Source organism: Xiphophorus couchianus, chromosome 22 (assembly GCF_001444195.1).
Source record: "Xiphophorus couchianus chromosome 22, X_couchianus-1.0, whole genome shotgun sequence".
NCBI classification, from domain to species: Eukaryota; Metazoa; Chordata; class Actinopteri; order Cyprinodontiformes; family Poeciliidae; genus Xiphophorus; species Xiphophorus couchianus.
Window position 1 is genome coordinate 446,349 of NC_040249.1, and position 27,091 is coordinate 473,439.

The 27,091-nt window shown below is 40.4% G+C and overlaps 3 protein-coding genes across 5 annotated transcripts; 1 reads left to right on the top strand and 2 right to left on the bottom strand.

The window, feature by feature from the left end:
* Positions 1 to 96: 96 nt before the first annotated feature.
* On the bottom strand, positions 97 to 10,643 carry rnf166 (ring finger protein 166). 2 transcript variants are annotated; one of them, XM_028007864.1, is made up of 7 exons: positions 9,990 to 10,643; positions 7,240 to 7,396; positions 6,959 to 7,071; positions 6,730 to 6,844; positions 6,411 to 6,518; positions 4,835 to 4,948; positions 97 to 4,723 (listed from the first exon to the last, which is right to left on the bottom strand). In XM_028007864.1, exons 1-6 carry the CDS (start codon positions 10,172 to 10,174, stop codon positions 4,883 to 4,885), a joined length of 744 nt encoding a protein of 247 aa, XP_027863665.1. In that variant the 5' UTR covers positions 10,175 to 10,643; the 3' UTR covers positions 97 to 4,723; positions 4,835 to 4,882. The 2 variants fall into 2 exon arrangements, with proteins under 2 accessions (XP_027863665.1, XP_027863664.1); XM_028007863.1 differs by having other exon boundaries at positions 97 to 4,726; positions 9,990 to 10,642.
* A 627-nt stretch (positions 10,644 to 11,270) lies between these two features.
* ctu2 (cytosolic thiouridylase subunit 2 homolog (S. pombe)) lies at positions 11,271 to 20,505 on the top strand. 2 transcript variants are annotated; one of them, XM_028007860.1, is made up of 16 exons: positions 11,271 to 11,486; positions 12,211 to 12,285; positions 13,122 to 13,200; positions 13,654 to 13,713; positions 14,300 to 14,360; positions 14,449 to 14,558; positions 14,890 to 15,131; positions 16,058 to 16,193; positions 16,259 to 16,390; positions 16,495 to 16,586; positions 17,024 to 17,121; positions 17,832 to 17,888; positions 18,049 to 18,151; positions 18,345 to 18,411; positions 19,364 to 19,422; positions 20,337 to 20,505. In XM_028007860.1, exons 1-16 carry the CDS (start codon positions 11,431 to 11,433, stop codon positions 20,395 to 20,397), a joined length of 1,488 nt encoding a protein of 495 aa, XP_027863661.1. In that variant the 5' UTR covers positions 11,271 to 11,430; the 3' UTR covers positions 20,398 to 20,505. The 2 variants fall into 2 exon arrangements, with proteins under 2 accessions (XP_027863661.1, XP_027863662.1); XM_028007861.1 differs by having other exon boundaries at positions 11,273 to 11,486; positions 13,122 to 13,208.
* A 745-nt stretch (positions 20,506 to 21,250) lies between these two features.
* cdk1 (cyclin dependent kinase 1) lies at positions 21,251 to 26,925 on the bottom strand. The gene is made up of 8 exons (XM_028007862.1): positions 26,778 to 26,925; positions 26,388 to 26,426; positions 24,992 to 25,148; positions 24,050 to 24,173; positions 23,795 to 23,965; positions 23,554 to 23,717; positions 22,635 to 22,776; positions 21,251 to 21,496 (listed from the first exon to the last, which is right to left on the bottom strand). Exons 2-8 carry the CDS (start codon positions 26,422 to 26,424, stop codon positions 21,380 to 21,382), a joined length of 912 nt encoding a protein of 303 aa, XP_027863663.1. The 5' UTR covers positions 26,425 to 26,426; positions 26,778 to 26,925; the 3' UTR covers positions 21,251 to 21,379.
* Positions 26,926 to 27,091: the final 166 nt, after the last annotated feature.

The following is a 27,091-nucleotide window of genomic DNA, read 5'->3' on the forward strand; positions in this document are numbered from 1 at the left end:
TCCACTGGTTTCTCCCATCCAGCTGAACTCATGGAGTTAGTGGAAACATTTTAAGGTAGAATGGAATTGAACTGGATGAGATACACATAAAATGACTGGATTGTAAAATAGTTTTATTCAAAAGAATAAAAGTGGACCAAATTAATTTCCAGAACATTTTTTTAGACTCATAAGCAATACAGTGTGTTCTCAGTATAGAAGACATAAATCTAACAGACAGCATAGCAATGACAAAAAAATATGTTGAAATCAGATCAGGGAGGACTCGTATGATACATAATGTGTTTCCCACGGTAACATAGTAGAGAAACAACAAAAAAAAAACTTAGTAGAACAGTTTCGTGAAAAATATCAGTTTGGGGGTTTATCTTCAGAACATAAAACAAACAGTGACAATGAAAAGTCCAAAAGAGCTCAGGTTCTTGAGAGACTCCCATTTTTCTTCCATCTTTACATAACAGCACAGTAATATTGCTTAGAATGTGAAGGACGTTTTTATATCAAACGTAATGCCCCTTCATGGTCAACTGTTAATTATTAGCAGATTTCTGACAGGGTTATGACTAAAGTTTGTCATAGTGACATAAATGGAGAATCAATCATCACCCACATGAAGTAAAAAAAAAAAAAAAAACAAACAAAAAAACATACATTATTTTTTTCCAAAATCTAGAGCTTCTATAACCCTCAGCAGCAGCTTTACAAACATCCAGCCTGCAGGTGGCAACATAATGTACATAATGTGACCAAAATAAGAGATGTAAACTGAAATATTTAGAATACAAGCAGCATCCATCTGTCCATCGATAAAAACAGCTCCATCTTTTAACTTATCCACATCAGGTTATTGTGCTGATTAGGATTTACAAGACTTATGTGTAGCTCATATTCAGTACAGCATCTGTATGGCTGGGAAAAGACTGCCATCTACTGGCTAAACTGTAGCTGTGTATGAAACTGATGTATTAAATTTGGTAAGTATAGCAAAACTGTCTGTTCAGACAGACTACAGTCAAAATTACCTCTACATAATCAGACAGGAAGTGTGCTGTGTTTTTCTGTATTTACCCCCTGTAGGTTTCTAGAGATGATCTCACTGGGTCTGGCTCTGGTTTCTTCCTGTTAAAGGAGAGTTGGTCATTTCTGCCACATTAATGCAACATTAATGCTTGTTCAGTACCATTAATAATATTATTCCACAAGGAATGGCTCTTTGCCAATAGCCATGAGTCGGTCAGGCGTTAGCAATAACACCTGACCAACTAAATGGCATTAAAATTCAAATCATACTGTTTGGCGTCACAATTTTGATCAGATGGGACTGTCACTAAATCTAATCTGTCACTATGTTTGGATTGTATTTGGATAATTTAAATGAAATATTTCAAGATAATCAGAGGTGAATTGGAGCCGTGTGTCCTGCAGAAACCTTTCCCAGGACGCGAGTTGGGAATGATGCTACACCTACGTTACAATTCAACATATTTATTTTTGCTGCTAACTACCATTAGCTTTGTGAACAAATGTATATATTTTTTAAAAAAACTAAAATAACATGTTCATAAATAGAGGTTGCACAGACGTTAGGATGCACTTCTTACAGGCATAACCTGTAGGAAGAGCAAATAAAGGATTTACATTGGCCTCTCAACAGCACTACATCCCCCAGCAGCCACCTTGGATATTTAAAGTCACTGCTGCTTGGCAAGCCTCAACGTTCCCGTTGGAATTCTGACTGCAGGAGGCGCTCTTGTGGAAAACTGACATGTTTGCACCAAAAATGTTGGACACTGTGGAGAGAACCTGATGGCAACGTGCCAAGAATGTCACTGGTGAGTAAAACAGGACGCAGTAATTACCTTAATGTAGACAATATAATGTGCTATTTTAGAGGTGTGTAAAGTTAATTGGTTTTTAAACATACATGGGATTAACAGCTGATTGGAGTTTGTATCTGTACAGTCTTATATATAAATGACTGGGATCTGTATGTGGCACCACTTCAAACCAGACTGGATTGCTAAGCCTTGTTAAACCTGTGACTCTTCCCGGGTTGGACGTTGTTATCCTTGTTGGCTATTACAGAAAACTCTGCCAGCTAACTCAGGATTACTTAATCTGAAACAATTTTCAAATCCTTTACAAAATCCGTTTTGTCTGACAACTTTTAGTTGTCACTGATTTTGATTTTTTTTCCTGATGCACTTTGGGACTTTTTGTACCTTTTTTTTAGTCTTTTATGTAACTGTATTATAAGTACTAAATAAAACCCAGTATGCTGCAGTCGTGTGTTCATCTTCAACAGTGCAGCCGGATCTGCTGGAGATGAAGATGGAGCTTTGAAGTTTCCATCTCTTGATGTTGAGGAAGGAATGACAGCTGAGAGAACAAACGGCTCGGCTTCCAGTAGTTAGATGTTGCGTATAATGTTTGGGTTACTAAAGAAAACCCACTGAGCCAATGCTGATGTCCTCACAGTTACTTGCATCTAGAACACAAGTGTCAAACTCCAGTCCTCGAGGGCCGCTGTCCTGCAACTTTTAGATGTGCCTCTGCTGCACCACACCTGAATAGAATAATTAGGTCATTAGCAGAACTATGGAGAACTGAGCTACACAAGGAGGAGGTAATTAAGCCATTTCATTCCAGTGTTTTGTACCTGTGGCACATCTACAAAACTGCAGGACAGCGGCCTTTGAGGACTGGAGTTTGACACCTCTGATCTAGAACCTGGACCAAATAAGAGGTCCAGACCTACGCTGGTGACAGAGGGTATAAGTTGTGGCAGTTTATAGGAAATTGCTGGAGTGTCCAACAGTCAGCCTAAACAATGGATGAAAGCCACTCTACAGAACATACCACGTATGGGCCTTTCCCCCAAAAATATTTGAGATTCCATCAAGACAAATTTGGCCCTGGTCCTAAAATAACTGCAACTAACTCACCACCAGTTTTCTGCTGGACAGCAGGGAAGAAACGACCAACACTGACTATTTCTTCCTGTGGTCAGCATTGGGCGACGTAATGACAAACAGAGCAATGAAAATGGTTTTGCCCCGTTTATATATTTCATTTTGCTTTTCTGACACTCTTAAATGTTTCAGATCATCACACAAATTTCTATTTTGGATCAAGAGGATGAGCAAAAACAAACACCAGTGTAAGTCAGAGTTCATGTTTCCACAGAATTAGAGACGGACTGAACAAAAATGTCCCCCACTGGAGAGTTCAAAGGTCAGAACAACTGCTGATCCAAAAGAACATGAAGGTCTGTCTTACCAGAAAACATCTGCTTGAAACCCAAGACTTTGTGGAAAATATTTTGTGAACTGATGAGACAAAAGTGGAACTTTTTGGAAGGTGTGAATCCAGTTACATCTGGTCTAAAACCAACAGCATTTCAGATTAAGAATATTGTAATGGCAGTTAAACACGGTAGGGGCAGTCCAAAGAATCTGGAGCTGGCCTGATTCCTCAAGACCTGGATGACTTTCCATAATTGATAGAATCAAGACTTTTAAGCTCTAATCCCACAGGAAAAATATCCAGGTATCAGTACGGGACCATAAGCCCAAGCACACTTCAGTTCTGCAGCCGAAAAATGATCCAAAGTACTGAAGCAAGGCAACCTCAGAAAGACATTAGGAAAACAAAAACAATGGAAGTTTTGGGGCGGCCTAGCCAAAGTCTGACCCCTTAAATCCAATTCAGATTCTGTAGTATGATTTTAAACACTTCAACATGGCTGAACGAAAATATTTCTGCAAAGTAGAGAGGGCTGCTATTTCTCAGTGGTGATGTTGAAGACTTATTACCAGTTATCATAAATACTTGAAGTTGATTCTGCCAAGAAGTCATTAGATTTAGAACCGGACCCGTTACTTCTCCACATGGGTCCAGGTTCAGTCATAAAGGAATTTCTTTCCTTTATGATTGAAATCAACATTTAAAACAGCTTTTTGAATTTACTCAGATTATCCGTGTCCAACATATTTTTATAATGATCTGGAACTTTTAATTGAGACAAAAAAGCAAAAACAGAAGAAATGTGTAACTGACTGCAAGGCCTCTGCCTCATAATCAAACCTGTAAAACTACTATCAGGTTAGTGTGGGGTGGTGGGTGCACTGATCACTGATCATGACCATAAAGCATGTTGTGGACAGCAACATGAATGGGCATTCCATGGGATAAAATGCAAGTCTACTGAAATATTCTCACTTCCGAGCAACATAAAAAGTCCAGTTTTTGTGCAGCTTGACAATGCTGCTGAAGAATCACCTCCAGTGTTTTGTCTTGTGCAGATGCTCGTTAGATCTTGCTGATGGGGCAGCCAAAGGTTCCGCCCTGGTCAGTGCAGAAGCAGAAGCTGAGGCCAGCTTACTCACAGTGTCTACCTTGGTGGATCGGTGCATGTGGTCGGGGAGCTGGACCACAGAGGAGGCCTTAAGAGTCAGCAGCAGGTTTCAACAAACAAACAGACTTTTTTTCCGAGGTGGTAGCCCTTCACGCTGCAGTGGCCCAAACGGGATCTGATGAACTGCTTTCCAAACGTAGATGGGGGGGCTTGCAACGGTCAAGGTGTCTTGAGTTTTTCCTGGGTGGTAATTGGATCCACTCCGGACCTGCGGTCCAGCCCGTCCTCAAAAACGCTCAATTCATACGGCGCAGTGAGGATCGGATCGGTCACGCTGCTTTTGTTTTGGAATAAAATGAAAGTGCTCTGCTACACCAGGAAGAAGGAAAAAGAAGTGAGGTTATTATTTAAACTTGGCTGCAATTTTATCATACAGTCGAGTCAGGTGCGTCCATGTGACGTCTGAGAGGTTCTGACCCGTGGAAGAACAGCAGAGGAGTGGAGAGGACAGAGCGGGGTCTGATGTCAGTTTTCAGCCAGTGACAGGGCCAGAGCCGCCTGAAGCGCTGCCTCTTCATCAATACTGTAATCCTGACGAAGTAAACAAACAACAACAGCCGTTAGCTGCTGCTGGGAACTTTGTTCAACATGAAACACTTTGTGTCATTCCTAAAACTAAAAGACTGTGGATTTCTGCCAATAATTCCCACAAAGACAGAAAACTTCAAAATTGCCAAATTGTGTGTGTGTGTTTTGTTTTTGTTTTTTTTTCATTAGCAGAATATCAACAAAAGATTTGTGTACATTTATAATGGACACACAGCTGGTAAGTGACTGTCTGGTGGGGAAGCTAAAGTCAGAAGTTCACATTGAATCATCATGAGTATAAATCTCATGTTCAGTGGTGATTTTTGATGCAGTCTGGAATGATTATATAACATATAATATGCAATGATGTTTAAAAGCAACAACTGGATGAACATGTTTGAATGGACAGATCAAGTCTGTTAACTACGGGGGGCGATGTGGACTTTGAGTTTTATCCAGATACTTTGTGGTATTGTGATAACAATAAAAATTATGATAATAAAAAACAAACTATTGTGTCTTTCTTACATAAATGTTTGGCACGGCCTTCACAGCGCCACAAACAAAAAGGCTGTTCTTGAAAAACATTCCCATTAGAAATATGCTTCTTCAGGAGACTGCTTATTGATAAAAGTGAGATTTATATCACTGAATTACACACAGTAGCTGAATTTAATCATATTTTAGAATTTACTGATATTTATTGATACCCTTGTGGAACAAACAGTGGAGAAAAAAAAGTAACATTTTTGTTTTGTTTTTTATTTAACACCAATAATTGGAATTTATCATGACAACGACAAATCAAAATTTCAATCATGACGAGAAATTTTTCACGATAAGTAATAAACGACACCCAAACCTGCTGTTAACGTCATGACTCACTGTAGTGTGTAGTTTCTCTTTGTCAGCATATTTGTTCGACAGCTCTAATTGGACCAACCAATACTAAGTCAGAACCACAGAAAAATCCCAGGGACTCAGTGAAGATTAGAGATGCAGAATAGTAGATTTTCAGCCAAAAAACTCTTTTGAAAACCATAAATGTAAGCAGTACAAGTATTAAGAGATTTTGTGGGGTTTTCCATAGAAATATTACAAATTGTGTAAGATTTCTTCAGGGGAGATAATAATTATGACCTTAACTGTAACTAATTTCATCATCAATTATGTCATTTTCTAGAATATGCTCAGTCTACTGCAGTGTTTCTAAATTCTAGTCCTCTGGGGCCACTGTTCTGCATATTTTAGATGTGTCTTTGTTCCAGGACACCAGATTCAAATGACTGCATGACCTCCTCTGCATGTCATCAAGTGCTGCAGAACGGACCTGAAACATGCAGAAACACTGATCTACAGTAAAAACATGTGGCAGTGCAACAGCATATCCATAAAGCTGAGTTTAGAAAAAATATGCAGCAACCAAAAATAAATATTACATCAGGTAGGATAGAACTGGACTTACAACAAAGGTGTCGTATGAGAACTTATGTCTGTGAAGAAGATGCTGCAGAAAGTTGGAGCTCTTATAGGTGGGGTCTCCCCATGGCATGGCTGAACACACTGGGCACACCTGTAGGGACAAAAACATGAGCGACCACCGGTCAGGTTGCTGGACCTGCTGATATAAAGTTCACAGCAGCATAACGTCATTTGGTTGGAACGAGTCGTCCAACACCGTTTAATGTCCAACATTTCTAACAGATTAGAAGAATCATCCTTTTTTTGGAGGGGAATTCTTTTTGGAAACAACCAATCAAATCCCATGTAGAGCATCTCCTCACCACTTTGTTGGGATCATTGCGGTGGTTTTCCATACAGTGCTTCACCAGTTCCTGCTGGTCCAAGTTTCTGGCCCCACAGAACGGGCATACGAATGTCGACCGGTTTGGAATATTGCTGCATGCCAAAAGATACGAATGCACAAAAAAAGTGTCAAATCATTCCTTAGAGGAACAGATGCTTCTTGAACCATCAAATGAACCATAAAACTGTGTGAGAACACGTGTGTACCTTGGTATAGGTTGGGATGTGGGGACCACAGGGACAAACTTGGGACAGTTGGCTATCTGCTCTTGTACTTTAGAACACGAGGAAATGTGGGACCTCATCTTTACCAGAGACACCTGTCAACAGACCCGATATTGTTACCTGCATGTCTGAAACGATGAGATCAGCTCCATGTCAGTCAGAGCAGATGGATAACAAAACATCATCAGTAATTCATGGGGAGATATACAGTGAAGTAAGGACCAATGACATGACTTCTTTAACATGGAGGAGTTATTCTGGACCTTTTTGCTGCAGCCTCTGCAGGGGGCTTTGTAGGAGGCCAACTGTTTCTCCACATTGGAGGAGCGCTCCACTTTTTTGGGGTCAAAGGGCACACGACAAAGAGGACAGAGGGGTGAGGCCACTTGAAGACATGGCTGCAGACATTCCCCACAGAACCTAAAAGACAAAGTCAAGAGACATCAGTTCATGGGCTTCACCCAGAGCTACTGTGTAGCACACTGGATTCAGTCCTATTGAAATATAATGATTTTACTGATGATCTCAGAGACATTTGCATTATTTAGATTTATTTTTATTCTATTTTCTCCACATTTAGTAAACGCTAGAATTAAACTGTCCTAAGATTTCTGTTTAGTTCTTCGATTTGCTTTATAACTAGACTCCTGTCGATTTATTTCTGTCTGTAGAGAACAACAAACTCTAATAGCAGAGTTATTAAGAGAAACAAAAGAAAGAAGAGAGAACCACTCAGAGACAGCGTCCAGAAATATTTTTTCTGCGACATACTAAATAAAAACATTCTCATACTTCCATTTTAACCTTTTAATTTAAAAAGTGTTTGTCAACCATTTACTGATCTTATAAAAGATTGTCACATTCCACGTAAAAGCATTTGCATTGTCTATCCTCACAAATACTAAGAAAGTACAGATGGAAGGTGATGATGGTGTTTCGGGGGTCAAAGTTCAACACTGACAGCAATTACAAGAGCAAATCTCTGCTGTTAGCTTCGTACTTAGATAGTACTGTAATACAGAGGTTATAAAATCATCTGTATCACATTAAAATCCTGCAGCACAGATTAATGCAAGAGCAAAAACCGTCTGTGTTCTGTGACTGTTGGTTTCATAAAAAAATATTAAAAACTTCAGTGACAAAAGGACATTATAAATAAATTTCCATGACAGCATCATTTTTCCCCCCCCAACAAGCAATCTGAAGATTATGAGATGAAGGAAACCCGAAACTACAGCCACGGTTCTGAATATCCAGTCCCATCGAGGAGCTTCTCTCATCTTTATGAAGGCAGAATTATTCTGAGCGAGCCGGAAAAATATAAAAAGAAGAATACTGACACATAAAACATGAAGCTATATTGGTGGCGACATGAATGCAGGAGACATTTTTAGGTGATGTGGTTTATTGTGTCTATGTAACCTTTTTTTATTACTGCAGGTACAATGCCATATTGGGTATTATAATAATACTATGGCAAAATGCATACAATAAGGCATGTTAAATGAGGATACTTTACAATAATTCATATACAAAGCATCATATATGAATGCAGAGGTTTTCTCTATATCTTTCCTTGCTCCACAGACACAAATCACAGTAACAGAAACATAGTATTAATTCTAGCAAAGATGAATATGAATTAAATTAGGCTTATTTAATCAAAAGGGGGAAAGGGCGGTAATAATAAAAACAACAACAACAGCAATAACACAAGCAGGATGAGAATATCACACAAAATAAAAATAAAAACTTTTTTAAACGATGAAGAGGAGTAAAACTATATATTTATATTTATTGAGACATACTTATTTATTAGTATTTTATTTATGTATTTGACTTACCTTCGAGAGTTGCTATTTTTAAACTTCGTTATGCTTTCTTTCTTTAAAAAAAAATCACAAAAAAAGAAATTTGGATTCTGAAAAGAGTATTCTGATGCTAAATAAAAAGATGATAAAAATTCTAATCACAATATTGAAAATAAAATCCTCCAAAAACCTGAGTTAAAATTAGCTCTGGAATAAAACAGGCAATAACTAATATCACCAATTAATAGCACCCACAATGACCGGACAAATTTACTTAAGTGGTGGCAGAATAACTTATTTAATCATAAGTGGTGACCAAACAGGCCTGTCGATAAATTGTCCGAGAGGTTATTGCGATAAACTATTGTTGTTTTGAGATCCTTTTAAAGTATTGTTATGGTATATGTGTTTTATTATGCAAGGACACATTCTGAAAGATCAATAAACTTCTAATGAACATTTAACACTGGAGCTGGGAGACATTTAAAATGACCAACATTTTAAAAAAGCAACAGAAACAATAAATAAAATTAATGATGAAGTCTCTATAAACAAAATTGTCTTTCAAAATAGGGCTAGTTGAGACCAAAGCACCAGACTGAAGACTTTTGTTATCCAATTTTTGGTAGAAAGAGAGAGAAAGTAGAAATTAAAATGATTGAATTTGTTTTATCATGCGGTTAATTGATTTATTGCGACAGATCTAATTCTAACATGACATTTCTTTTTTCAAAGTGGTTGAGCAGGTTTTTTCATGCAGAATCCCTAGTTTACCGGGTAACATTACAGCTTTGTTTTGGTGATAGTTAAACTCAGTAGAAGCTGCCTTCTGGTATTTTAATTGATGTTTTATTAAGCCATAATGTGAATTAAAGTCAGAGTTTAGTTTTTAATTTTTAATTTTGGGGCAAATGTAAAATGTCAGGTTGATGTTTCAGACTCTTCTTTTTTGTTTTTTTTGTTTTTTAACCAGAGCTCATTGCTCAGTAAGAACAGTCAGTAAGAACAGTCAGTAAGAACAGTCAGGAGTCCCTGCTGCATTTGAGTGTTTGTCATCCTGTGCTCATCCCGGTTCTATCAGAACCTGGTCTGGGACTTGTTGAAGCCAAATGATGAAATGTTTGGACCACAAACAACACGGCGAGTAACCGTGGGAAACGACATCCGGCCTCAGACGGTGAAATAAGAGCAGGGTACTTTACGTGTGTCCGCAGCTGGCGATGCTGACGGGTTTGTGGTAAACCTCTAAGCAGATGGGACAGGAGAACTGGCTCTCTACGGCCTCAGGGGGGGCTGCTAGCGGGCCGGGGCCGCTGCTGGACTGCTGCTGCTGCTGCTGACGAAACTGGGTGCTCGCCGACACAAAGCTCCGAAACATCGCCATCATGGAGCCGAAGAGGAGCCGCAGTTGTCGACAAAAGCCTCACCAGGGGACTAACAGTTCAAACTAGCTAGTGCATATTCCGTACAGCGGATGGGGGGGAAAAAGGGTCCCTCTACTACGGCTTTTTCTAAAAAATAAATAAATAAATAAACGAGAGAAATGTCTCCTCTGTTGTTCAGCTTTACTTCCCCCTGGCTGGAGAAGACATGCCAGAGAAGTAAACATTGGGAGCAGCGCTCGCTGGCGACTGAAAGCACGACGCCGTGATGCTTGACCTCAATTAAAACCCTCGACCCATAAACGTGTGGAGCGCAGGGAAAGCTGCATCCAGATGGCTGTGAGATCCGCGCTGGCGGCTCCAGAGACGCGCTTGCTCGCGAGGCTTCGCCGTGGCGCTCCGCGCGCTCAGCTCCCTGGAAGATGAAGTCCCGCGGATCATCTGCTGGCAGCGGGAGGTGGATCCGAGGAACTGCAATCCCACAGAGCAGTTCACCCAGCAACAGAAACACCAGGCAGAAAACATCAGGGTCACTTCTGAGCTTCAGCCCCGTCCTCTGTCCAATATGTCCACTCTGTCTCATATAATAGTTTTAAATTACTGGCTCCAAACTAAGAGCCTTATCCTCTGTTTCCAACTTTAGCCAATACACATTGTAATCACAAAGTACCAGATAAAACTGATATTTACAATTGTTGCTGACGGGGCAGAATTTTGGAAAATGTACCTTTTTTTTTTTTTTAGCTTATATCATGTTATAATGTTATTCCCTTACCTCTGCTGTAACATAATGAAAAAGGTTCAAAGGGTAACAATATATTTATGAGGCTGTACCCGTTTAGGCAAGTAAGCTGTTTTATTTTGCTTCAAAACATCCCTCTGCCTTTACTAACAAAATAAAGGACCACTTAATACAGAAAAGGAACAAACATGACACTGATTTAAATACTTTTAGAAAAGACATATTATAAAAATCATGGTTGTGTATTAGCAGCGGGTGCATATGGAAAACAGGAGCATATGGTACGCCTTTATTTATATCCACCTCCTGCCTCACCCTGAAGTCCACTAGGTGGTGGTATTGCACCACGAGCTGGTTTTACAATCTTGAGGAAAACTAACAGAAGAAGAAAGAGGAGACGGTTAGTTGGAGCTGTGGTGGTTTGTAAACATCCCAACTAGAACAGAACGACCTGCTCGGATCACTGGAGGAACTCACGGCTCGTTCTCCCGAGCTGGAAACACGTCCATCCGAGCTGCGATGTGTCAGGTGGAAGAAGAGTACCACGAGCAGCTGGAGCGCGTGGATACGCCCAGGTGAGCGGCATAAACCTCCACGCGCCTGGAGGACACCGCACAGAAAATGCTGGTATTTAAAGAAGCTGTTTGGCTTTTCAGCGACGCAGCAGAACTTTATGAAATGAGTAAGATGTTTTCGAACGGACAGGAACTATAATGTGGTGAAAGGAGCTGCAACCATTTACACTAAAAGGACCAACAGGAAAGTTTCTGGCAGTGACACTAATGTGTCTCCAGATTGTTGTGATGACAACGATATATTTGTTCAAGGGCTGGGAAAAAGTTGTTTACCCCCTGTGGATTTCTTCTTGTTTAGACTTCTGTCATGTCTTTTTGTTCCTAAACGAAATAAATATTGTTTATATTTTCTCAGGTCATCTTTGGCTGAAGTTAGAAATATTAGTATCAGACGTTGTAGTCAGGAGAGTAAAGTTATTAGGTAATTATGCCAAAACATTTAATTCAAGATCTCACAGGAACAAACCCTGGATGACTCAGTCTGATAACTGACTGCTAATCCACCTCATTTGCTTTTGCTGTGCCTCTTTAAATCTCTGTCTGATATATACTTTTCAGAAACTGTGACTGACATTACAAAGTGAATACAAAGACAAATGGTAAAAAGATGGATCATTAATTTGATGTATTATCTGTTCCACTCTGTATGGTATTTTAGCGTGTTTCTAAAGCATTTTATTATGTAACTTCTTTAACCAAACACAGTTTTTCTCTCCGCTGTTAGTGCTTCGAAAAAATGTGTCAAATGCAAAGAGGAGCTGGCAGCTGTGGTCATCAGAGCAGGAGATTCATACTGCAGGTAGGACATGACACTGATCAGGAGTCACTGCGCACAGCAGAATCACTCAGCCACTGTAGCACTGTGAAAACCAGATTTATGTATATGAAGCCGGGAGTAATGCAGCACACGGAGCTTCAAATAAAATGGGTCCTTTATTGTTTTGTTTTTTTATGAAAAAAGAACACTTTTCTCTCTTTCTGGGTTGCAAAGAAACAGATGTAAATGACCCGTGTTCTGTCAACATAAAGCCTCAGCTTCTTGAAAATGGCGGGCTCACATGTAGCAACGTAGCTTCACATACAAGGCTAAACTATTACAAAGAGTGCATTAAACGGCAGTGGCACTTCTAGAGGACAAACAAAAAACATAACATTAACATCCTCTCCTTAACTTTGTTCACAGAAGATAATTCAGCTTCGACATTACCGAACACTTGGATTCTCGGCTTGGTGGCCATGTAGTCATCTTTTCACCAGGTCTCGGCACACAAAAATGTCTTTCTCTTCCGCTTTTCTCAGAATGCCACAATACATACACAAGAGGTTTTTTCTACTTCCTGAAATCTTTTGACCTCTCTGTAAAGCAGCACCACATGCTGGCAAAAACAAGAATTGCAACCAGTTGGCGAAACAAAATAAAACAGGGTTTACAAAATACAGTTCAGACATGTACCCATTTGTTCACCTGGTTACATATATAAGACTGGGACTAAGTGATGCTGTTTGAATGATTTAATCTGCAGCCGTTTGTCATAATAATTAGGATCTATAAGACGGATGTTGCTCGTATCAATGAGTAAAGCTTTGAAATTGTTGTGCTTCCTGCCTTTTTCTCTCATTCTGTTTGTTTCCTAGGAACTGTTTCAGAGAGAGCTTCATCCACAAATTCAGAGCCATGCTGGGCAAGACCCGGGTCATCTTCCCTGGAGAGAAGGTGAGGAGGTCACTGCATCCTGCTCATCTCGACTTTGGATGGTTTTAAATCCAGCTCTTCTATTTAGTCAAGAAGATGTTTTTATTATTATTATTATTATGATTAAAAACCAGAATTGTTATTCAGGCATTCCATCCACCAAAAGACTTTGGAAAAAGAAAATGGCACGAAGGCAGCGATTAGGTTTTAACTGGCTGAGGTCAGACCTGCTGAGTCAGGTTTTCTAACGACTATAACACACATATGCTAATTAGTTCCAATTTTATGTTTAGCTTCTATAAATATGCAACAACATCGAGGATGATGAGAGATATAGAAAATGTTCCCTAGTCATGCATAAAACTATAAGGCCTCCTCTCACATCTGGAGGTACCAGCAGAACCGAGTCGGTCCAAACTGAGCTGGAAACTGTTCTGGCAGCTGTAGTGGTGAGTTCGTCTCCTCTGTCTGCAGGTGCTGCTGGCGGTCTCCGGGGGTCCTTCTTCCTGCTCAATGCTCAGCCAAGTCCAAGAGGTGTGAACGTGTCATTCAGCCTTTTCCCCTCACACGGTCCTGGGTTTGTCTGGGTGAAACCTGGTCGTATTGTAGCATCCGGCCGCTCTTCACTGTCCTGTCAGCGCAGGGGTTTTAGGCTCTGACTGGATTAGTTTTTTATTATTATTATTATTCCAGGTTTGCATCGACATGAACCCAGCATTTTAGCATCCCTGAAATGCTGTTTTCCAGAAACCAGTTCCAGAGTGAAAAGGTCGGCAGGAGGCGTTTGCAGACAGATCTCTTCATGTATATTCCTGGCCCCATGCATGCTCCAGACTCAACATGAACCTGTCACTACACTGCAAAAACACTAAATCTTACCAAGAATCTTTATCTAGTTCTACTGCAAATATTTTAGCATACTTGAAATAAAACAAAGTCAGTAACTTTTCAGCAAGACATAGGAGTTTGTTTTAAGTCAATAATTATTAAATGTAGATTTAAAAAAATTGTTCCACTGGGAGATTTCTTCACTTAAAACGTTGAAACATTTTTCCTGTTTTAGGTGAAAAACTGAAGTGTGTAACCGGTGTGTTCATGTCATGCTGTGTCTCCCTCTCAGGGTGTGAGTCAGAACGCTCATAAAAAGCTGCGCTTCCTCCCTGGGATCGTTTACATCGATGGTAAATGAAATCATTTCTGTAACTCCGGTTATTTCCTCTCTGGCTGAAGGAAATCTGTTAGACTCATCTTCTTTGTGTGTGTTTTCAGAGGGTGGCGCTCTTGGCCAGCGTAAAGAGATGAGACAGAAAGCAACATCTGAGCTGTGTGATATGTTCAGGTCAACCGGTTTCCCCTTCTACATCCTTCCTTTGGAGCAGGTCAGAATGAGCGCAGGGACAGACCTGTTTCCACGGTTACAGATAGGCCTGTCACCATAACAAATTTTGCTGGACATTAAATTGCCCCAGTAGTTGCAATAAATGATGATATTGTTGTTTGGAGACCATTTTCAAGTAATATAATGATAATGGCTTAATAATGCTGGAACACATTCTCAAAGATCAATAAACTTTAAATTCTAACGAACATTTAACAATGGAACTGGAGGACATTTTAAATATCCAAAATAAATAAACAAAGCAACAGAAACAACAAATAAAATGAATTGTGAAGTCTCTTTAGTTTCTGCGTTTTCATCCCTTCTTCCAGGTTCTGGATCTCCCTGGATCCGTCCTGACTCCCTCACCGTCGTCAGACCAACCAGGCTCCGGCTACAAAGCAGCTGTGGATCTCTTCCTGCAGAGTGGCGGCAGCGGCAGCGATGGAAAGGCTGAGGAGCAGGAGTGTGTGTCGCCGCCTGCTGTTCAGGAGTCATACACACGGCTGCTGCAGCAGCTGATTGGCTCGGCTCAAACCCTGACGGCCAAACAAGACCTGCTGAACACGCTCAGGTTGGATCACCTGGAATTCTCCTGGATTATTCTTAAAACATACATCAGCAAAGTGTAGCATGTTTATGTTAATTAAAATATTACTTGTTATAAGATGGCTTATTTTCCTAGAAAATGTTGTTATTGTCTTGACTGAATAATAACTGTCATTATTTAGTTCAAAGATTATAAGTCAGTGGGCAATTGGGATCAGGACAGACCCAAGACTTTTTGGGGCCCTAATCTGATTTTAATTCGAGGCCCCCCATAGCAACATGTCAAAAGCAGATATTTCATTAGTCTGAGGCTATACTGTATACCTACTATTATTAGTCATTTGTAATTAGATGACATCATGTCTGTGTTATTATGGCTATTGATTTGAACCTTATGATGCTCTAATTAATTATCATTTTGAAATGCGGAGTGATATTTAACTGTGGCATACGAATTGAACTATTTGAAAGGAACATCTTCAGACAGACAGAATTTACAGTAAACAAGTTAGCAAGTTTAATATCATTTGTTTTTCAAATTTGGAACATTTGTGTAAAATGTGCTAAACATTTGCAATCCATCACTGCAAAATAAAATGAAACGGTGAGTTTGGGGGCCGCTGGCTGGCTTTGTTAGCTACAATTAATGGTACAGTTTTGGTTCCCAGTCAAACTGAGTCTACCAGACTATCAGGTGTGAAAACGGTCTAAATCCTTCATTATTTTTTACAATTAGTGGCATACAAAAATGTAAAAGAAAATCAATAAAAATACCCCCTGGACGTATTTCTATTAGCTACTGCGCAGATTAGCTGATGTTGCGGATCGTGCAGCAACTCCACGTCTCGTTCTCTGTCCTCCATTTGTTGAAGCATCAATCATCCTTATCAGTTTTCCCCCAAACTACTGTGGCCTGACTGGCTGACTGACTGACTGACTTTCCTCCTAAAGGCAGCACCTGCTGGTGCACACGGCTCGGACCAGAGGCTACAGTAAGCTCATGCTGGGAGACAGCTGCACCAGACTGGCTGTGAAGCTGCTCACCAGTATCTCACTGGGCAGAGGAGCCCACCTGGCCCAGGACACGGTGAGTACCGGACCACTATCGGACCACTTTAGATGGAACATATCTGATTTAGTTTTTATTCCCAGGGCTTCTCTGACTGCAGATACGGTGATGTAACAGTAGTGAGACCCATGAGGGAATACTCAGCTAAAGAAATAGCTTACTACAATCATATGTTCAAGGTTCCATCCGTTGTCGTTCCAAACCTGGACACAAAGGTGAGGTACCGTCTGATCACCGTCGCTCTCCTCTTTTTGCTTCAGAACAGGACGGCTCTGTTTCTGTCCTGATTATCTGAGGCAGACATGTTCTTCCCTCCCAGACGCCAGACAAGGCCAGCATCCAGCGCCTGACCCAGAGCTTCGTCACCAAGCTGCAGGCTGACTTCCCCTCCACTGTCAGCACAATCTACCGGTCAGTCTGGACGGAGGTCCAGCATCGCTGCACTGCGAAAACACAAAATCTCACCGAGTATTTCTGGTCTAGTTTCTAGTCCAAATATCTTCAAGTAAAACAAAACTAACTTACAAGTAACTTTTCAGCAAAGTTTAGGAGCGTTTTTCAAATCTGTAATTTACTAATATTTCACTCATAACAGTGGAAAAAATGTCTTGTAACTAGTATTTCCTTAACCAGTGTTATGAAATCACGGACTAAAACAAGCGAATCACCTGTGGGCGTTGGAGGAGCTCTGAGGTTTGTACTTTTGGCAGTGAAGTGTGTGAAGAAGAGCAGAGAACGACAGACAGCTCAGCTGAAACGTCTCATTGCTGAGAGAACACAAACGGAGCAACATCTGGACTGGTTAAGGCGGCATCGCAGCTTGACCTTTTAACCCTTCATGTTTTCAGGACCGGGGAGAAGCTGCAGACGGCAGGCGGGAGCTCCTCCGCCGCCGAGGACGCCGAGCGGTGTGTGCTGTGTGTGTGTGGCCTGGACACCGCTGCCGGTGAGTCACAGCAGCAGCATGTCTTCCGTTATCACTGTAACTTTTTACATCTTGCTCTGCAGAGCAGTGGCATGCTCAGACATTTTGGGGATCAGGTGCTCACATGGAACCACTGGCGGACTTGAGGCTCAGCTTGAACATCATGTCTATATACCTTTTTTCAAATCAATATCCATGCTGTCTGATGTAGATGTTTAATGTTCATCCCAGAGGAAAGAAATCAACTCAAAACAGCAGGATGAAAAGGCAGAAGTAATGACATGTCCACAAGTACTCAGCCTTTGCTTAATACTTTGGCAGCAACTCCAGCTTCTTCCGGCAGATCGTTTCATTCCTCTCTGCGGTTCTTCTGCCGCTCAGTGACATCCGCAGAGTGGTTCTGTAAATAAAAACAGAGGCTTTTGTTCCAAACGGATCCTTCTCTCACGTTGTTTCTGACAGGAAGTGATGGGTTTCACTGATGGCGCTGGTCACCACTGGCCGAATGAAAATTGTTCTACATCTAAATTTGTCTGTATGTGTAATTTTGAGCTTGGCCGTAACTCCTGGACTTGACGTTACACACACCTCATTTCTGTGTATTCAGAGCCACGTAACCAGATAAGAAACATTCGTCTTTAACTTGAGAATGACGCTGTTTCCAGGTTCCATATGGAGCTCTGGCTCTCCGCTGACGATCAGTGAAGTTTGTGTTTTCTCCTGATTTTCAGAAGAGGCTTCAGCGCTCCAGGCCACGCTGATTTCAGAGCAGCTCTCTCGGAGCTCAGGTGCAGTAATCCATCAGGATCACCTTAGATCCTCTTACTGATTGTAGAGCAGGTGTCATTTCTGGTGTTGTGTGTCTTCTGGGGAGCAGTTAGATCAGTCCTATGACTAATATGAAAAATATACTCTATGACTAATAGAGTGTTTCCTTCTTTCCAACAGTTTCAGTGAAACCAGAACCACCTTCTACTGTTGGACAGTGTTGCTCCTCTGAAAGACCCTGTGGGGGGGCAGAAGGGGCTAGTGACTGCTGCAGGTCTTCAAGGTAAGAGTTGATTGTTATTTACTAAAATCTAACCACCAGGACAGGAGGAACACCTTGGATGCAGAACCAGGTCTCTGTCCCTTTCTCTCAGCCTGTCCAGGTTGTTGAAGGACAGGGACGAGGCAGTTTACGACACTTTAGGAGAACCACAACAAGTTCTGTGCTGCCCTCTTCTGAGCTCTTTGTCTTCCAGGGACCATGAGGCCGCTGAGCTGAGGAGCCTGCTGTGCTACAGCTGCAGACGGACTGTCAGAGACATGGTGAGTGGAAACTGTCCCACAAGTGAAGGAACCTGATGGAAGTTCTGTTTGGTCCTCTCTGTCTCCTAATTGGTGAACCAAATGGGGATTGTACTTTTCCAAAGTTTCCCCCAGAAAACTTGCCAAGCCTGGTGGTAGAGGTGGTAGGGTCAGTAAGTATTAAGAAATGTTAAGTTACAAAAATTTGGAGGTGAATAATAACATTAAGGGGACGGGGCAATTGATTCTCACCATCTAAAGCCCAGTTGAAGGAGTCAACTGTGTAGTAAATGGTCTGAACTCAGACAGCACATTTTCAGTCATGTGCAGACTGGTAGACAACTTGGTGTTATGTGCCTTGCCCAGGGGCACATTGACTACAACCTTCCGATTACAAGACGACTACTCTACCCACTGAGCCACAGACACTACATAACTAGCTATAAGTTTAGCTTAATCCGTCTTTACTGTCACCGTTACTGGTGTATAAAAAAATCCTATTTAAAACAAACAAACGATGCTCAGCCTGGAGGCCCGCCAGGCTTATAATACACTGCTGCGCCACCCAGTGTGCTGTGGTGGCGCAGCGGGTTAGCACGCCCCACGTTTGGAGGCCTTAGACCCGTGGACGTCGCGGGTTCGACTCCCGGTCCCGACGACCTCTGCCGCATGTCCTCCTTCAAAAAATGGCGCCGGCTCAGCTGGCTGCCTGCAGACACAGCTCCTGTCGTGTGCTGTAACTGCGAAATAATTTCCCTGCTGGGATGAATAAAGTAAAAATTATTATTATTATTAATAACTAAAGATCCAGAAATATGCTGGTCTGGTCTCTGTTTCTCATTTCTATGCAGGAAGGAGGATTTTCATGAAGTACCAAGATTTTCAGAATGATACATTAATGTATAATGTATAATTAATGTAAAAGTGTTCCAGTCTTTTTTTCAGTCCATTTTCTTTTCTGTTTTCCTCACAGTCTTCAGTCGCTCATCTCCCTCAGTATGTCCTGTCAGAGGTTCAGAGGAGACAAAACCGGTGAGACATTCAGCCTTCACACTTGGTACAAGATGATCAAATGTTTTATCTGGCCTACTTTAATCCCACACTTCAGTCACTCATCAGCAATCAGGCAAACTGTTCAGTATTCAGACTGTTTGATGGTGAACTGCAGGACTCAAAAAATGTTTTCAGTCCGGAATCTGATTGAAAGGAATCAACAGTCTCTCCAGATCTCAGGTTTGTTCCAGAGCGGAGAAGCAGAGAAACTAAAGGTTTAATTCTGGTTCTGGGAACACTGACTGTTCAGGTCTACATGGTTCATACCTGATAAACTGACTCAGTGAATATAGAGGAGTCCTTTGGATGCACAGAGATCTAAACTCTGTCTCCTACCACATTGTGTGCTACCACATCAGCATACATGAGGTTTAAGATGTTATAGCACTTTATAATCTTAGTTAGTGGAATCATATCAATTGAATAAGTGGCCTGGGTAATACACCCTTGAGAATCCCCAGATTTATATTTAACTATTGACTCAAAAATAATTCCTGCCAAATTGGATTTAAACCAGTGTAGCATCAGACAACCTGAACCATTTTCCAGCCTTTTAATCAGTACGTTGTGATCACTGAGATCCAGTAAGACCAAGACAGAAGTTCTAGTCCCAGGTTAGTTTTATTGACGATCTGGTAAGTGGAACATTATTTCAGCTGGAGCACTAATATAGTAATTATTATAAAGTACACTTATTGAATTAATAATCCTTTTAACAAATAAATGAATATCCATCTGATCATTCTGCATAACAGTATCTTGGCTGCATTGTTATTGCTTTATTCTACACATCATTAGGAAATGTAATCCAGTTTATGAAGCTGCTAATGAACTAAGACCTTTAGCCTATTTACTTGTGTACACAGAACAGTTCTCACCTTCATCTTCTGCAGGTCTGCAATGAAAGAGCAGATCAGCGAGTTTCTGCTGGACGATGCTGATGAAAACGATTAGAGGGACAAGATGCTCAAACATGTGTTAATTTTTTAGTTTTAATGGTGGAACTTCTTGTAACTAGAATTTCTCAACATTTGTATCAATAAAGTAAATATCTCTCTGAAATCAGCCTGTTTCCTAACTGCACTGCCTTGAATCACTCATAACTTTCAATGAAAAAGCAGTACACCATAGTTTTACACCTATTTAACTATTTTATATTTTATCACATTAAACCACAAACTTTGGTGTTTATGATTTCAACCCAAAATTATTCATACACTCGGCAGACTTTATTCTTTTCGCTGAATTGAGACATTTGATAGGAAACAGAATTGCTCAGAGGCTAAGGTACCAATTTAACAAAAATAAAAGGTTAATTATACAAAAATGCCATTTCTACCCCACTTAGAAGGGAAAAATTACATTATATCAATCAGCCTAACAGCAAATTCACTGATTTATCTTTGGCAATTGGCTCAAAAGCCTCTTTACAATCATCTAATCTGCTGACTCCAGATTCTCATCAGGATTCTGGCTGGGTCACTCAGACAGCAGAAGCACAGCAATGAAATCACAAGTTTATTTTCACTTTAAGTCAGTCAGTCAGGTATTAATCAGTTTTGGCTTAACTGAAGGAAATCTAACTTTGAGAACAAAATCTGCTCTTTAACAAGCAGCATAAAAACAGTCTTGGATCATTTGGTGATTTTGCAGATATTCTAAAATAAATAAGAGTTCAAGTCAGAGCCATCTCAAGGTCAGGTATTTCCATAGACTCTGGTGGAGCCTAACAGAAGTACAATTTGACCCACAAGGGATTTTTTTTAAAGAACCATTTCAGTTATTAGACAAAAATAAAAACATTGGAGAAAATCACAGAAGGTGCATTTTTATTGAGATATTAGAAACTTTAGGTCTGCAACAAATCTCACACAAACATACAAGTATTTACAGGTTATTAGTTCACAGAGGGCATCAATGTGTTTCTATGGAGGCTCTACATGTTGCTGATGTTAGCAGCTGGCAGAGTGGATTTGTCCAGGTCATCGAAATACGGATGGGTCAGGGCCTCCCGGGCAGAGATCCTCTTTGGTGGATTGTAGATCAACATTTTCTGTCAGAGGAGAAAACAGACATGGAGAGTAACATTAGGATTCAGGTAGATGAGGACAGCTGACAGCAGATACCTCACTGTGGACTCTGGCTTTATGTTCATTCCTCTCCCTAAACGAGTTTTTTCTTCTGTCTTTAACTGGATTCATGTTCTAACTGAACTTCGTACCACACAAACAGTGGATAACTGCTTGTCCAAGCACTCCAATGAGTTCATGTTACTTATGCTAAATTAGAACTGCGAGACTGTAGCAGCATCCAGAAGAATCTCTGCTGTAAACATTTGATTGTCCAGCTAACAACCGGACTGACCAACTCGGCCTGTCACAATAACAAATTTTGCTGGATGATAAATTATCCCAAAAGTTATCGCAATAAACAATAATATTGCTGCTTTGAGACCATTTTCAAGTAATGTAATGGTTTAACAATGCAAGAACACATCAAAGATCAATGAACTTTAAATTCTAATGAACATTTAACATGGTTTTAAATATCCAAAATAAATAAAAGAACAGAAACAATAAATACAATGAACTATGAAGCCTCTAAACAAAATTCTCCTTCAAAGAATGAGTCTAGTTGAGACCAAAGCACCAGACTCAAGACTTTTATCATCTAGTTTTTGGTAGAAAAGAGAAAAATAATAAATTATGCAAATGGAAATTGAGCTTGTTTAATTTATTATGCGTTTAATTGATTTATTGCGACAGACCTATGAGCAACTACACTGCCACTGTCTGCAGACATGCTACTCTCTGGACAGGTGAGAGTGCAATAGAGCCCTTCACTGTGTGTACAATCATTAGGCAACTGAGTATTTTGACCACATAAGTTTTAGGCATTATATTTTCTAAGATGGAATGGAATCAAGTATCATCCAAGAGGAAACAGAAGATGTGTTTATCAGAGAAGAAGCTCTGGGGAAAATCCTAAACAACTCTGATATCATTGAATCAGTACTGAACACCTCTAACTGCAGCTCGGCTTGTATTTCACTTGAATTATCCAGGATGCGTGTTGCACAAAAAGCACTGAAATCATTTATCATACTCTCTTTTTTTTTTTTTTTTAGAGGGAACAAGTTGAAATTTGAACAGGAGTGTGTGCAGTGTGTGTAGCGGATCCATTGCCCTCACCGCCAGCAGGTCCAGGCCGTTCTTATCCAGGTTCTTCACCATCGACGACAGGTTTCCTCCCTTCCATTTAGGGAAAGTGCTTTTGTAGTCAGGCAGGTTCTCCACATCAGGCCAAACATCATTATTCGGAGTACCCAGCGTTCTGAAGAGAAAATGCAACTGAAAATTGATCAATAATATCAAGAGTTGTTCATAATTTTACTCTAAAACACGCTTTCCAGCTGCTCGTGTGAGTTAGCATTTTATTTGACCTGCAGTCATTTCTAGGGCTTAAAAATAACATTGGATTTTTTTTCCCAGCTATTTTTTCCCTGAAAAAAAAGAAGAGATAAATATATGTTAATAAATAAATAAATAGTAAATCCAAATGGCAGAAAATAGTTTCAAAAAGTGACTTGTTTCAGTCATCCCTTCTGGGAGTTGTACAATGAGACCCTTTGAGAAGTTTTGTTTAATTATGAGAATATAGTCATAACATTGACAGGAAAAAAAGAGAGGCAATTTTACAAGAAAAAGTTGTTTTGACTTTTTTTGACTTCCTAAAGTCTAATGTCAGAAGATGCTTAACATTGCTCATTTTAATTTTCTGCTATTTTTTGTGTTGGAGTTCTCATAAAATTACTACTTTAGTCTTCTAGTATTATGACTTTATGCTCTTAATTTAAAAATAAATAAATAAATCTCAGCTTGGCCCTAATATTTTGTCGTAGAGTTGACCTGAATTCAAAGTCCAAATAAATAGAAGCTGTAAAACTCAAATCACTCAGAACTATGGGAACCCAAGAAAAGCATTTGTGTGGGAGAAAAAAAAAAAAACTTCCCAAAATTAAATCCTCAAAAAGATGAAAACTGAGTGAATCAATAAAATCAATGCATCACTCAGCTCTAGTTTGTTTGTTCAGTTTCCCTGTTGAATGACCTGAAGATCCTGAAGAGCTGGTCGATCTCAGAGTCTCCGTGGAAAAGCGGCTTCTTGGTGGCGAGCTCAGCGAAGATTGTTCCGGTGCTCCAAACATCCACAGGGGTGGAGTATCTGGGGGAGCCCAGCAGGACCTCTGGAGCCCGATACCAAAGGGTCACGACCTGGAAGCACACAGTTTATGATCAGAGAAAAACCCTCGGACAGGCAGAGTGGGTCCAGTTCGCTCGACACGTCACACCTCGTGGGTATAGACCCTGACCGGTACGCCAAAGGCCCGGGCCAAGCCAAAGTCCGCCAGTTTGATCACGCCCTTGTTGTCGATCAGGAGGTTCTGGGGTTTCAGGTCCCGGTGGAGAACCCGGCGACAGTGGCAGAAGTAGATTCCCTCCAGGATCTGGTAAAGGTAGCTCTGGGGAAAACCCGACAGGGAGACGCAAACAATCAGGAAGACGCGTCATTGACAGCAGACTGTGGTCAGCCTGTCAGGACGTACCTTGACCAGCATGGGGTCCATGTACTGGCCAGACGGGATGGAGTCCAGGTACTTCTTCAGGTCCATGGACAAGAACTCAAAGATGAGGTAGAGACGAGACTCCTGCATCAGGACGTCCAGGAGTCTGTGTGTACACACACACACAAAGTTGACCCTGGATTTGTGCCAAACTTCAGCTCAGGAATCCTATTTGTTCTCATGTCAACAGTGAGATAATCAGAATTATTAAAAATCAACTTTTATACTTTTTTTTTTTAAACAGAGGTTAAATAAACTAATACCTTTGAAGTTTAAATGTATTTTACTAAAGGTATTCCTCACTAATAAAACAGTTATGTGTAGGCCTGTCACAATAAATTCTCCCAGAAATTATTAGAATAATTCTATTATTAGAAATGAATTATTGAAATTATTGCAACTATAATATTGCTGTTGGAGCCCATTGTCATGTAGTATAATACTAATGGCATATCAATGCAAGAACACATCCTCAAATATCAATAAACTTTAAATTCTAATGAGTATTTAACACTGGAAGACATTTAAATATCCAAAATAAACAAACAACAGAAAACAACAAACAAAATGAATTATGATGTCTCTGTAAACAAAACAAATATTCAGAGCAGAAACCGTCTGTGGCCCTGTGGAAACTCTGCTCTGCTGGCAGGATGTCAGATTTGAACCTAGAACTCAGTGAACCAATAAAGCAGCTTTTTGCTGATGCTGAGCTTCATTGTGTACCAACCTCCTCTGACAGAGTCTGTTAAGCTGCATAATTAACCTTATGAAGAATTTGTAGAAGACGCTGTAACTCCATTAACATTTGAGTGATGAATCTGAGCCATGTTGGCATCTGAAGAGGCGACCCAGTGACACCGCCCCACGTCCCCCACAGCGGTCACATCCTCCCTCCACCCCGTCCAGCTGCAGGCGGCGTACCGTACAACGTTGGGGTGTCTGAGCTCCTGCAGCAGAGACACCTCTCTGACAGCGGTGCTGGGAACTCCCTCCTCTTCGCTCTCCAGACGGATTTTCTTCATAGCCACAACTTGTCCTGTGGACTTATGTCTGCCCTTATACACCACCCCATAGGTCCCTGGAAAACAAAAGACAAGAAACAGTCACACACAGGCCTGGTCTCTGATCGAAATTCAAATTCTATTGATCAAAATAAGTCAATTATTGCTTTTCCTGACAAGATCTGATTGCATGTTCAAGGTTTCCCCCAGTAACTTGCTAAGCCTGGTTGTTTGGTGCTAGGGCAGTCATTCATCGTGTTTTTGAGTTAATTTTTTTTTAATTGACAGGAAATTTGAAAATATCACTTGACAATTATGTGTTATTGAAAGATTAGAAGATTAATACCTGAATACCAACTATAAAGTCTTAAAAAATGCTAACATTTTAAAAAGACTTAAATAAATAAGCAATGCTTAGCCTGGTGGGGGCACAAGTAAAGCCTGGTGGCCCGCCAGGCTTATAATACACTGGGGGAAACGCTGCATTGAGATTTTATGAAGCATATAAATCCAGTCGGATGAATCAGATGGAAACACTTTGTGTCACTTGCAACGAGGACAGTCGCAATAAATCAAATAATCGTATAATAAATTAAAACAGACAATTTCCATTTGCATGACATATTGCTTCTCTCTAATCTCTCTTTCTGCCAAAATTAGATGACAAAAGTCATCACTCTGGTGCTTTGGTCTCAACTAGCCCCCCCCCCTTTTTTTTTTGAAGGTGACATTGTTTACACAGACTTCATGATTCATTTTAATTGTCGTTTCTGTTGTATTTATTTATTTTGGATATTTAAATGTTTCAATCAATCAAGTTTAATTGGACAACACATTTCAGCAATAAGGCAGATCAAAGTGCTTTATTTGTCACCAAATTATTTCCAAAGTTAGCAAAAACACTAATTTGCTCGGTTATTAGCAGAACTGTGCCCACCACAATGTCTGCCAGTTTCAGTGTGAAATGTTCTTTAGAAATGAAAGTTTATTGATCTTTGACAATGTGTTCTTGCATTATTATGCAATTATATTACTTGAAAATGGTCTCAAAACAATATTGTTTATCCCAGTAACTTCTAGGACAATTTATTGTCCAGCAAAATTTGTTAACATGACAGGCCTAAGAGGAACCTTCACAGAAGGTCCTTCTGATAAACCAGAGGGATTTTCTGCCCGACTTACCAACAGTGATTAGTGATTTAACACCAGATAGTCTGACTGTCTTTAAGGACAGCAGTTCAACTCTGACACTCTAATATGACAAATGTAAACTTTTACTTTTTTTTTTTTTAGAAAAATAAGACTTGTATACAAACCTTCTCCAATCTTCTCTATTTTCACATAATCCTCCATCACTGCCTTGAAGAAAAGGGAAAATGTGTCATTTAGGCAAATACCAGTGATTTCAGGATGTCTCACCAGATACAAACCGTTTCAGTAGCTCAGAGGTTTAAATTAACTCATCCGACAACAACATTCTGACTTCACCGTCGACTACAAACAAACATGTTCATCCATGCAGACATTTTTCACCTCCTTACCTACCGTTAGCTTGCCCAAAGCTAAACCGTAACAAGAATAACCTTTCTCCGCTTTTAAAACCATTCTCGGACTTCTGACCTACTAACAACAAGTCCATGTCTAGCCTCCAACTGATAAACAAGGCAGTCACTCCTTTGTAAATATGACAAAACGAAGATAAAAACCTAGTTTCGTAGCGTTTTGTCGAGCAGCTCTGTCTTCATTAACCGACCGTCGCTACTGGAATGCTGACAAACCTTTTTGAATAAACCGCAGCGCAGGGACATTTTAAAACGCACCAATGAGCTCACTCGATACATTTGAAAACGACCAATCAGAGAGCGGAATACTTGCCTGTTGGTTGAGCGGGAGACGACGCGCCGACGTAAGAGCGTTTGAAGGGGTGGATGTGTTTACTGACTGTGAGATATTTATACTATTTAACAATTTTATCATAGAAAAACCTTATAAAGCTTAGAAATCCGAATAACGAAGTCAA

Coding starts and splice junctions, on each gene's coding strand:
- rnf166 (XM_028007864.1), bottom strand. CDS start 10,174: ATGATGGCGATGTTTCGGAGCTTTGTGTCGGCGAGCACCCAGTTTCGT. Junction 6,519..6,729: donor GCAATGATCCCAACAAAGTG/GTGAGGAGATGC, acceptor TTGTCCCTACAG/GTGTGCCCAGTGTGTTCAGC. Junction 4,949..6,410: donor TCTCATACGACACCTTTGTT/GTAAGTCCAGTT, acceptor TTACTTCGTCAG/GATTACAGTATTGATGAAGA.
- ctu2 (XM_028007860.1), top strand. CDS start 11,431: ATGTGTCAGGTGGAAGAAGAGTACCACGAGCAGCTGGAGCGCGTGGAT. Junction 14,559..14,889: donor ACATCCTTCCTTTGGAGCAG/GTCAGAATGAGC, acceptor CCCTTCTTCCAG/GTTCTGGATCTCCCTGGATC. Junction 16,391..16,494: donor TTCCAAACCTGGACACAAAG/GTGAGGTACCGT, acceptor CTTCCCTCCCAG/ACGCCAGACAAGGCCAGCAT.
- cdk1 (XM_028007862.1), bottom strand. CDS start 26,424: ATGGAGGATTATGTGAAAATAGAGAAGATTGGAGAAG. Junction 25,149..26,387: donor AATAGAGAAGATTGGAGAAG/GTTTGTATACAA, acceptor TTTGTTTTCCAG/GGACCTATGGGGTGGTGTAT. Junction 22,777..23,553: donor CAGCTCTTCAGGATCTTCAG/GTCATTCAACAG, acceptor TTTTCTCTTCAG/AACGCTGGGTACTCCGAATA.